This window comes from Asterias amurensis, chromosome 8, assembly GCF_032118995.1.
Source record: "Asterias amurensis chromosome 8, ASM3211899v1".
NCBI lineage: Eukaryota > Metazoa > Echinodermata > Asteroidea > Forcipulatida > Asteriidae > Asterias > Asterias amurensis.
In genome coordinates, this window is record NC_092655.1 from 14,814,497 (window position 1) to 14,827,377 (window position 12,881).

Consider the following 12,881-nt stretch of genomic DNA (forward strand, 5'->3'; position numbering starts at 1 on the left):
CTTGGTGACGAATAATGGGGAGAGGTTGATGGTATAAAACATTGTGAGAAACGGCTCTCTCTGAATTGCCATAGTTTTCGAAAAAAAAATTTTTCCACAAATTTGATTTCGAGACCTCAGATTTAGAACTTGAGGTCTCGAAATCAACCATCTAAACGCACACAACTTCGTGTGACAAGGCTTTTTTTCTTCTTCATTATTATCTCGCAACTTCGATGACCGATTGAGCTCAAATTTTCACAGGTTTGTTATTTTATGCATATGTTGAGATACACCAACTGTGAAGGCTAGTCTTTGACAATTACCATTAGTGTCCGCTGCCTTTAATGAAAACTGCCTTGCACGTTACAGGAACAAAACCATCAGGCAGTCAGGCATGATACATTGAGATACTTTCTTATCCTGTGTCCAAATGGTGTAAAATACCAGGGCCCAATTTGATAAAGCCTGTAAGCACAAATATTTGCTTAGCATGAAACTTCTTCCTTGATAAAAACAGGGTTACCAACCAAATTTCCACGTGAGTTTTAGGATAAGCAAGCAACAGCTGATCACCAGTAACAAGCAATATGCAACAAACGAAATTTGGTTGGTAAGCCTGTTTTTATCAAGGAAGAAATTTCATGCTAAGTAAATGTGCATGCTTACAGGCTTTATGAAATTGCGCCCTGTATTTTTGTGTGGAATACATTCATTTCATTAAGTAAATGGATAGTACATGACCCAATTGTTTCAGGAGAGTGCAATTTACTAAACCATCTTGTTCAAAAGCACTTACAATAATTACCTTTGAATTTATTTTTTTGCACCAATTCGCCAACATTTTTAAGGAGACTGAAATTAAACACTTTTGTTTATGATGACTACTAAATATTCTGAATTTACCCAAACTTTGTCTACGAGTAAATTTAAACGAACTCCCCCCCCCCCCTCCCCCAATACACATCATGATGACATTTTATTTTTCTGGCGATGTCCCCATTGGTTCGTCATTTATCCACAAAGTCAAATTGAGGATGTCATTGTAGTTTGCAAACCATACCTTTCCATATGGTAAAACCATCCAGATTAGATTTTCTTTTAAAATTCCTTGGTGTCTATGGGTAGTCACGCTCACACACAATGCCCCAACAATTTGGAGGAAGTTGCTGCGTTTGTTATTGGAAAGAAATCTTATTTATTTTTTACTTTGGTTATAATATTTTAGTTTTATCATGTTATTGGTTTGTCATGTCTGTGTTCTCTTTTACCAAGATCGAGATCATGTTATTGTTGGCAGATACATGTAGTAGCAACTGCTAAAATCATTATGTTGTGGGACTACATGTGTTCGTTCTTCATGCAATTTTAAAGGGGAAGTTACGCATGTATAAATACTCAAATGTTTATAAATACATGTTTATCTCTCTTAAAACTAATGGCAATAAGAGCTTTGTTTGAAGTACAGAAGCGTTTGATAGTAAAAATGTTTTGAGAATCATTTTCACTTTAGGTCATGAAAAAAAAAAAAAAATCCATTTGTATTTCTCAAAATTGTAATTTTTTTCTCAGATAAATTCTAATTATGGAGTATTGTTTCTGTCTTGACATAATTGCTTTATTTCTAAAAATTGTATTTTTTTCTCAGATAAATTCTAATTGTGGAACATTGTTCCTGTCTTGACATAATTGCTTTATTTCTAAAAATTGTATTTTTTTCTCAGATAAATTCTAATTGTGGAATATTGTTCCTGTCTTGACATAATTGCTTCGGCGGTGATATCTAAAAAAAAAATGTACCATCTATACTTGTGATCTGTTGAAATGAAAATTTTACAGGTGCTTTTTTATTGCATAAATATTAACATTGCGATTAAAAACAACCAAACCGTTCCAAAAACCAAAGGTATATGTTCCTTTATTAAGTACAAGTTGTAACTTGAATGTCGTGACAGTACTTGTGTTTTCATAGTAAACCACGGTAATGCAGAACATCTGAACAAAAATAAATGAATTATGACTATAATAATAACAGCAAAAGAAAAGACAACAAAGATGTGATTTTCTGTTTGTTTCCACAATTAATTATCGCTGGTTTCATAGAACATCATACAGAGTCTTATTAATTTATGCTATTCAAAAAAATATTTAGTGGTCTTGTTATTCAATGAACCATCACTGATGGGTCCAGTGATTCTACACCATGCATTTTAATACTTAACGGCCTCCGCTGGTTTTGCACACGCTATGTTCTCACAACATGATATCAACCTCCATGGGGGGTATGACGGTAACATCGTCATGATAAGCTTTCATTTTCATACCAACACGTATTTCAAAACCAGTTTGTTTCAATACTGCCACTCTTACCTTTTCTTTCACAGTAAATTAAATACAGTGCTAACACTGAACACACATCGGTGTATATCGGTAAAATCAAAATGAACGTTCTGTATCCCTGATGCAAATTTAACATATTAAATTAAACACGTTGTTGCACTTTAAACTGCATCTACATGTACTTTAAATGCTGAGAGGGTGCACATTAGCAACAGGTTGTTTCTGTGTTCACCAGACATCTACTTTAAATACAGCAAATTATACCAATTCTACTCCTCTCCATATTGCTGGTATAATTCACACAAAGATTGGTTGACGGTTGAACCAATGAAAAAGAGCTTTTCACAACAAGTGCACGGGGTTTCGTCGGTGTTGTCTTAAGCTGCTCAGCCATGCGTGGCTATTTTCAGTGGCCTATTCATATTCAAATGTGCCACGGGCGGTCCCACAGACTCCCCAGCCAGCCAATCAGGCAGCGGTGGCCCATCAGGAGATTAGAGTATTGTGCTTGTACAACCAACCATGTGCAGAGGTGATATGAGCTGAAGTGACTGTGTGTATACCGTGTGTGGTGGTGGTGGATATGTGTAGGTAGCCAGACGCACTTGTGTGTGTACACTCTCCTCGTTGAGCACATGCATGCCGTCACCCTGCGGATTGCTTCAGATGAGAGCTGCATTTAAGCCGACAACCACGTCCCTGGCACAGTGATGCACACACACTCCTACGCACAGCACATCCCTATGCTTGGACCCCCACTGCTTAACAGCCCACGTGTACCCATGGAGCCTACAGGAGTAGTAATGATACCATACCCCTGCCCTCAGGCAGTACCCGTTATAATGCAACCCCAGCTTCAGCAGGTAAGCTAGCCGGTTTTTTAAATTTTTAGTTTATTTAAACAAGCTGCGCTTTAATTATTGTCATGGATAAGTGATTAGTGCTTTGTTTATTTATTATTATTTTTTTGTATTTTTTTTTGTTTTTGGGGTATTATTTTTAAAAACAATATGTGATGTTAATTTTATAGCATTTTTTTGTGTGTGGTTGTTGGACGGTATGATATTTCAATATAAAATACACATTTTGTATCGATTGGTATGTTACATTTTTAGAAATTTAAAATATATGTTACATTTTTAGAAATTTAAAATATTTGTGCCCACAATATTGATTGTTGTACACGTATTTAATTTCTGTATCAAATCAACATCGGAATCAAGTTTACAGTACACGTACGACTGATGCAACAATACATCTATTGCCTGTGTGGCCATGGAGGTATGAAATTAAATTTCTATCTCCATGGTTTTGCGGATATTATGTACTGTGGATATTTTCAAAACAATAACTGTGTTGAATATTTTAAGAGGGTTTGTTTTTGCTGGGGCATAACGGAGGTGTGTCTTCCTTTATCGTAAGTGTATAACGGAGATGTGTCTTCCTTTATCGTAAGTGTGCTGTGAAGTTGAAGGGCAATTTATTCATTTTGAATCCCAAGAGTACAACAAGCCAGTGTTAATACTGCAGTGGGTGTTTGAGTGTGTGGCTGTGAAGGAATGCTCTCCATGTGAAGCATATTTACATCTTAAAGGCAGTGGACACTATTGGTAATTACTCAAAATAATTATTGGCATAAAACCTTACTTGGTAACGAGTAGGCCCCCTAATGGGGAGAGCTGTTGATAGTATAAAACATTGTGAGAAACGGATCCCTCTGAAGTGGAGTAGTTTTTGAGAAAGAATTAATTTTCTACGAATTTGATTTCAAGACCTCAGATTAGAATTTGAGGTCTCGAAATCAAGCATCTGAAAGCACACAACTTCGCATGACAAGGGTGTTTTTTCTTCCATTATTATCTCGCAACTTCGACGACCAATTGAGCTCAAATTTTCACAGGTTTGTTATTTTATGCATGTTGAGGTACACCAAGTGAGAAGACTGGTCTTTGACAACTACCAATAGTGTCCAGTGTCTTTAAATATGTACTCAATTGTGGGTCAGTGTAGGGGGTCAGCACTGACCAATGTCCACCTTGAGTCTACTCTAAAATGGATAAACTCTTTTGTTGATTATGCAGACTGTTTACAAATCATAGTTTGCCGAGTGTCAAGGTCTAACTTCAACAACAGTTTTAGGTGGAATAGACAGACTACAGTAATACTTAGACAGTCAATTAATGAGGAACAACATTGAAGAAAAAAAAACCAACTCCAAATCATACAGTTCCCATTGCTTTGGTCAAAACAGCCCACTGTTGTTGGAAAGCTTGTTAGCACAGTCAACAGCTCAGGTTTGCTCAGGCCCTCTAAAATACTGCAAACAGTGCTATTAAACAGCTAATGGGAAATGGAGCCATGCTGTTGAAAAGGTTTTCATTAATTGAATCACAATTTCAGATGCTTACAACACGAAATGGCCATCCCTCTGACGTTAATATTGGGAACAAGAAAAACGAAGGCTGTTCTGACCATGTTTTGACAATGATTGATGCCATGAAGACAATTTCATAAGATGGTTTTATACTGTTGCAAACTATCTCTTATAAGATAACTCGATACGGCTATATAATATTAGCCTTAATCCTTCTGGACAGGCGATACTTGACCGATGGTCATCCGAATTGGCAACAGTCACCTGCAACAGCTCTCAGTGGATAGATGTAAAGCAAGGCCCTGTAGCCATGCTCTCATCAGCGGGGAACAGGTGGTCAAAGGCTCAGTGGATGGGAATAGATACAAAGTGTGTAACTCTCTCTCTCTCTCTCCTCTCTGCTTTGCAGAGCGGCACACTCAGGCATGTGGATACACTGCCCTTGTTTCTCCTGAAATCCTTTGTGGGATTTGTTCTCGACAAGGGTTACGGTGTATTTCATTGATCCATTCTGAGATTGAAATGCGTGAGGAAACAATCGGACAAGTGGCATCATTGTCCAATGTGGGAAGATTGTTATAAATGCGTGAATCACTGTGTGTGAAGGGAAAGCACATCGTAGGATGTAGGGAGAGTGGAGTGATTCCCATCCTATTGTTTTCAGTGCAAAGAACCTGTGGAAATGTCGTCAAATTACATGGACGGGTCAAGCTTGAGAGAAAATGATGAGATTTTTTTCATGTTTTGTCAGAATTGTTTTGCACATTAAATGAGGCTTATTTTTGTTGTGATAAAAAAATAAGCCTTGTTGATTTTATTCTTTTTCTAGACTATGCCAGTAACTTTATTGTGTAGTTAGATTTCATATTGAATCAGTTAATATTTTCTGATCCTGTACTGTACCTAAAGTCAGAGTACCAGTAGTAAATAAACCCAGAGGTCTTCCCTTTTAGGAAGTGAAAGTGATGTATCCTTGAAAGATGAAACAAGATAAATTTGCACAAGGAATTTTTACAATTTCTCTGATTTTTAATCCAGTAACTGCAAAAAGCAACATGCCTATGGTCACATGGTTTTAGGAATTGAAACCAACGGTTCTTTTCAGAACCACCCCAACTCATTAAGAGATCATTACATGGTGTTACCGTAAACCTTTCCGTATCATATGGTTTTAGTTTTTTAACCTAAATGTAAATGTTTTTGGCCCAACTTTAACTTCCTAGGCCTTGTGTTAGTTTGAAAAAGCGTAAGGTCTTTAATCTCCGTAGTTGTCGGATTTTCTATTCTTAAATTTAGAATGAGGAGACTGTCTTTTCTGAGCCGCATTAGCTCTGCATGCAGTATACATTCTCCTCGTACGCATACATATTGAGATCACTTTATCAGTCTATACATCAACGTCAGGCAGACTTGAAACTAATTTACCAGAGTTGTAACGCGATGGTGCGCTATACATGTAGATTGCCAATTGCATACATTATACATAATATACGCCAACTGCTTTGCCTTTGTTCAAATCCACAGTTTGATCCTGGTACGTAGTGAAACTCACTGAAGTGATGGGTAATTTTGTAGGACGTTCAGTCTTCTATTATCAGCCAATTCATTCTGAAAGAACTGCTCATTTGTCCTAAATTCTTGCGTGAACTGTACAACTGGATGGTTGTATAAACTCATAAAGTGAAGCTGACATTTATTACCATATATTGAGATACATGTAACTGTTGTCAGTATTCCTGCGTGGAAACAGTCAATGTTGTGGATGTTGTAGAAGAGTCTTTCCTTGTGTCCGAGATAATCTTTACTACATCTACTTAACCGCATGCATTTCTTTGGATGAATGGAAACAATAGTCAGAGGGTTTAGACACTATGAAAGAGGCCAGCCTATGGAACAGATCACTGGAAGCACACACTTCAATGCCACATGTTTCACCCCTTCACTTTATAATGTATCTTTTCCAAGGGCAAATGCTGTGGGATATTCAAATAGCTTTTTCCCTTGTAGTAGTGCCTGCACTTTGGAACTCCCTCCTGTATCTTGCTTTCCTTCCATTTACAAAACTACTCTCGTTTAAGAGCAATATAAATGGAGACATTCTCTCATCCTTTAAATTGTCTTCTTTTTACTCCCTTTTGGTTTTCACCTTGATCGACCCTTTGGCCTTGTGAAGGGTAATTTTATTTTGAAAACGGTCAAGAACTTTGGGGTTTATCAAAACAGAAACAGATTTGGAACAAAACATTTCTACATTGCTTTGCATACATAATGTTCAGGGTCATCCAAGTCACAGATATTTCCAGTTTTCTCGTTGATGACCCAAGCATTTTCCCACTATAATATAAAGAGTATAAATTGCATCCTTTATTAAGTGCTTTGAGAACCGCCCATCCACGTCCAACAGTGCATGCAGGGCTATAGCGATACTCTCTCTCACACCGGGGGAAGGAGTGAGACAAAATATAACGTGATGTTACCTTGTGCGTAAAGATGGACTCGCCTCACCTAGTGCCATCAATAAAACAACACGAGCGTGGCGATCGCTGTCCGCTGTTTGGCCCTGCCACTCTGTCTTGGCATCAAACCGAAGCAACGGGCTTGTAATTATCCTTGGGATAAAGTGTAATGAAACTGGTGATGCAGGGGCCCCCAATATTAAAATTTAATGACACCGAATCCCCCATCCATATGGCATGCCAGAACTTGCCTCTGCCTCGGCCTAGAACTCCTGGGTGCTTGCTGGTGCACAATTTAGGAGAGCTGTCTCTCTCTCTCTGCCTTGGCGGAGACTCCTTGGTGCTTGTGCTGAAGTTGCAGTATCATTTTTTTTGAAGGACAAGCTGAATTGAAAGTACAAAATTGCTCCCTTTTTTTGTTTCTGTCGATAGATGCTGTGATCAGTAATTGTGTATTAAGCAAAATGCAGTGTGTTTCTTTAGGAGTTTCATTCTTGGGATAACTTGTGAAAAAAAAAAAAACTTAAAAAAAAAAGGCTTAAAATTCCCTTACTTTCCCTTACACATTCTGTTAAAATAGGGTTGGATGCAATGGCAAGGTTCACCTGGGAGTCCTGTGTACATTTGTTACAAATTCATGAATCATTTATATTCACAATAACTACACAACTGAGGATACAACTCCAACAACTGTATATCTTCACACAAAAACAAAAGAAAAATGCAAATTCCCCATAAATTCAGTGGGACTTTTTGCTTTGGTGAATGATAATGAGCCTATACTTTTCCAAATATAACAAACAACTTCCAACAATGATAGCAAGCCCGATACTTCACGGAGGCAACAAAGGCGATTGCCTCTGTGTCCCATGGTCATTGCCTTGGTGCCCTTGAAATGCTCCAGTACAAATTTGCAACTTCATCATATAGGGTGCCCTTTACCAAGAAGAAAATGCCTTGGTGCCCTTGCCCTTTCAAAAACGAAGCATACAGCCCTGTGCCAGGCCGAGTCACCATTATAAGGTGCAAGAAACGGCAGAGTAGACAACCTAATAAACAGTCTCGTTAAAAGCCACTCACTAAATGGAATTAGATTGATCCCCCCCTGTATTTTATAAATTTCACTTAATGCCTCCCCAACATAAGTAGTAATTTTCCAGAAAATATGACTGAAAAAAGATGACTTCCACGGGGCCATGTTGACGAAGGCGATATAATGGCGGAAACCTAATAGATGTTAAAAGCAAACAGCCCAATCATTCACGTATAATAAGCTCTCACATTAGCGTTCATATCAATAAAGTGGGGGGGGGGGGGGGGGGTTGTGGTTGGGGCACCTGAGTCGATGATGACAGGAGACCTGTTGCTGAGTTAGTTAATGAGTAATGCCATTATCGTCATTCCATATCGTTGAGACACGTGGCACATCGCCAATCCTTGCCTAATTATAGGATGTTTTGAAATGGGGCTCTTTTGAACGGCATTCAGAAGAGAGATTGGGTAGTCCATTAAAAAAAAAGTCATCTCAGAATTGAAGTCTGTTTATTCTGCACTGGAGATTTGAAAGGTCAAATATTCATTGCTATTTGGGGAGGCGGGGGGGGGGGGGGGGCTTCAATTGATTAACTCTTCTTTTTTAATTTATGAAGGTTGCTTTGCTTAAAATGATCTGCAACATCTTCTTAGAACAATCTTAAAGGTAATTTACATCAAAGGCTTTTAAATTCAACAACAAAAATGTTTAACAATAAAAGCGTACGGTTTTATTAAATAAAAATTTATAGTTTTTAGCTTTGTACCCTGTGTTTACAATTACAATGTTCGCCCGACTGATGATTGTGTCAATATACATATTGTCTGTTGGGTCTGTTAGTTCTACGTGTTGTTTTATATTCATAATGCTGTTGACCTAGTTTCTACATTTAAGTACCATGTAAGCTGACTAGTTTTAATACTCCCCCGTCCGAAACATCTACCAGACAACAACTTGTGTACATTCTAGCTGTCAGCACCTGATACCCCACTCAAATGCTGCTAATATTTACTGTCTGAGAAACAGATGTCCCGTTATATTTTTTTCCCCCGATGTTAATATGAGTTTTTGTTAAAAAATACAAATTTGGTAGCCCATTGGACAAGAAATACTATAGTTTTATAATTTATACTGTTAGTTAGTTATGTGTAGTACAATTTGTGTTTGAGCAGGGCCAAGTGTGTCAAACGGCTGATGTCTAGCGGAAAAGTTCTACCGTGATAAAAAGCATTAATGGGTAGCGAGTCGCAACCAAGTCAACATTGTGTTGGGTGACTGTTCTATATTCCAACACCCAGAATTCTGACAACGTTACGGTTAGGAATAGGGGTGTTGGAGTGTCTGAACAGGGGTGTTGGAACACAGGTGTGTAACTATGGCGTTGTGTGTCGTTTGGGTTGCTATGTAGTTTTTTTTCTTTTTCTGTTCATAAAAGAATGTGAAGTCGATTCACACTAGCGAGCCAACTCCCGGGATGTATTTGAAACCCCACTAAATTCCTGGGGATTTTTTAATTCCGCGTCCATACAATGTTTGTTTCATTTTTGATGCAAATAACCCTGTATGCTAATGCAGTAGTTAACTTGCTTAACCCTACCCCAAAGCAGGGGTAGCTCGTTCCTGAGAAAGGGACTCACTCCCCCAGATAAATGTATTTTAAAGGTTAGTTGTTGAAACTTGTGGAAAAAAGTCTAAACCAAATTTTCCTTGGAATTTCCCAGGAAATTCATCTAGTGTGATGAGGTGAAAAGGGCTGTAATGCTGAGTATGTTTTATGTGGACTGCCCATACAGCCATGTATACATTCAGTCCCATTCTACGGTACATGTACAATGTATGTGACCCAAATTAGACCGCGCTGAATAAACTGCTGTACACGTACATATCAAAAATGGCATAATAAATTCACAATATTATATTTCCTTAGGGCCCCCTCTGATTGCCACTGTTCTAATAAATTGTTTCATATATCCACGGTTGCTGTTTTGCCCCGCTTGCCCTGATGCTAATTCGCTGAAAACATAACACACAATATTGCGTACACTCTTGGGTGTTCTGGCTTCCTGAACAGAAATTATCCCCAGTGCAAACAGGCCTAGATATCGGTAGAGCCAAACCACGAAAATGAATTTTGACTTGACTCTGCCGTTTAAACAGGGTAGGCACAATCAGCTCCTGTTTACTGTAAGGTGACCCATGTTATGTCTGTGTACGTGTTTACTTTTCTTTTTGAAAACTATACACAGGCACAGGGTAAGGTGAGCTAAGGTCATGTTTGTGAGGTTTCCTATTAAAGAGACTACATTATATAGGCTTACCTGCTAAAGCTTCCTTTGATCTTTCACTTGGAAGTTTAAGCGGGAAGTTCTTGAGCTAACAGAGTGGCAATAATGGTATTCGGCTTGCTGAAGCCATTCCGATGCGAAATTGACAATTCAGACAAGCGCTTTAGAGGCAGATTATTCTGCGATATTGCGAGCATGCGGGGGGGAGGAAAACGCTTTGAAGAATATTTGTAATCTGGCTGGACTAAGACTGGGACCGTTGTAAAGCTTTTATGATTTGTAGTTATTCTAGAATCGATAGGGAAGTAATGTGAGACAATTTCCTTTGTTCTCGGTCTGCCCAGTTAACTAGGCACCACACTTTGGACTTTAATGGTGCTGGTGTACATGTATCTTCAACATGTAGAAGACCAGTCAATGTGAAACTGCTATTTGAACAGTTGTTTAGTTAAACAGCCTAATGTGCATCTATACAGGTAATGTAGACTTTTCTGTGGACGAAAAAACTAAAATTGCTGCAGCGTAAGATAGTCCAGGCCTGCATGATTCATTTTTGAAAGGGCAAGGGCACCAAGGTATTTTCTCCTTGGTAAAGGGCACCCCACATGCCCTATGAGGAACTTGCAAATTTCTACTGAGATCATTTCAAGGGCATCAAGGCAATGACCAGGGGTATGGAGGCCTTCATTGCCTCCGTGAAGTATCAGGCTACAACCAAACAAGTCTGCCTCAACTTCTGAAGAAAAAAACCCCCAATATGCAAATGTATAAAGTTGACTACTAAATGGCAATTTAATAGGTTGAGCTACAAATCAATTATGTTTTATTCCCCTGCTGTGGTTGGTAGGTTGATGATTAATAGCAGCATCAGCCATACGCAGGAGGGTTTGTTTTTCGTGTTGGCCATAATTCAGGGGAATTTTACAGATCTTTATTTTTTTTGAATGCTTCAGGCATAATTTTGAAATCCATATGTCACTTTTATGTAAGATAACATTCGTGTACAGTATGGTCCCATTTCACAGATAAAAATAATATTATTATTAATTTCACAGAGCTGCATATATTATAACAATTGTGCTTAAAGGATTTGGGTACTTTTTGTAACACCATAATGTGCAAAGATTTACATTAAACTTAACACCGTTTGAAGATAATGATAGTAGAAAGCATACCTTAAAATATTACTTGCTGATGTGCTGTGTTTTTTTTTGAGAAATTAGTAATACAATGTCAATAAATGTTTTACATGCTAAAATAACCAGAAATACCTTGTTGGATTACCAGCCAAAATACCATATCTTGTGTAGTCTTCATGTACCTTTTGTGACTGGTTTCCTGCTAATGTTGAATTACTTGGAGCAGAAAACTTGTTCAGCGTTATTTTCTGCTTAAGCAGCTCTGTAAAATTGGGCCCTGGGGTGGCTTAAAGGTGATTATGAAAATAAGGATTTGTTAAAGAAAAGCTTAAAAGCTTACTTTGCATGAAGATAACACTGAAACTAAACCCCCTTAAAATATGTCAATCCAAACTGACTGCAGAGACTGTAGAGTAGGAATGCCCTCATGTTTCTGCTCAGAGAAACGTGGATAAGTGAACTCTCGCCAAAACCGCAACAGGGTCAACAACTGACCCCCAAGAGACTGATTTGAGATTTTTTAATTCACAACAAAGAGAATTTCTTCAGAAACAACAACCATTTTTTTGTAATTTTGGTTTTGGAACAATGTGATTCTGCAGGATAAAAACTACAATCTCACTTTGAGAAATTTATGCAAAATTTAGTTTTGCCAGGCAGTGCCAGTCACAATCAGTATCACAATTATCTCTTACTTTTTACAGAGTTGCAGATTCCGGTGCAGTCTCAGTGATATTGTCACAGGTTTTTGTGTGGAGAGTATCTTGACAATAAGACCATGCATGTCTGTCATTTATTAAATTTGACTTTTTCGTTTAAATTCATTTGGTTTTTGGGGGTTTTTTTTTTGGGGGGGGGGGGGGGGGTAGGGGAACTTGGGGTACTGGAGCTTTGCTTTACTCATTTTGAGAAAAGCAAATAGTGGCCCTGTTGCAAATACGAGCAAAACTTCCACGGTCAATAACACAATTCTAATGAGTCTACCTCCCATCATTTCAAATAACATCGAAGGACTTCCATGTTTTTGTGTGGAGCACAACATCAATGCTTAAAGCATCCAATTGAGTAAACCTGGTCAACTGTTAATTATATATTTTCTGTCTCCTTTTTTGATTCCTCTGTTACCAGGGAAACCAAATCGATGATCACTTCCTTTTCTTGTTTGCTCTGGTCAGTTTGATCATCAAGATAGGCGTGAATATCAAATGATCTGTGAAAGAATCTGATAAAAGACAGCCCTTTTGTTCGTTTTTAGAACTTTACAAGCGTTACATT

General features: G+C 38.1%; 1 protein-coding gene across 4 annotated transcripts in view; it reads left to right on the plus strand.

Moving 5' to 3' along the window:
• LOC139940567 (nucleolysin TIAR-like) overlaps positions 1-12,881 on the plus strand; it is a 151,699-nt gene that overhangs the window by 31,183 nt on the left and 107,635 nt on the right. The window contains exon 1 of one of the 4 annotated variants that reach the window (XM_071936876.1): positions 2,864-3,182. The exons of the other annotated variants lie outside the window; for them this stretch is intronic. Coding sequence (XP_071792977.1) covers positions 3,030-3,182 — 153 coding nt within the window. The 5' untranslated portion in view covers positions 2,864-3,029. Of the gene's footprint in view, positions 1-2,863; positions 3,183-12,881 lie in introns of those variants that run through there. 4 annotated transcript variants of the gene reach the window in all.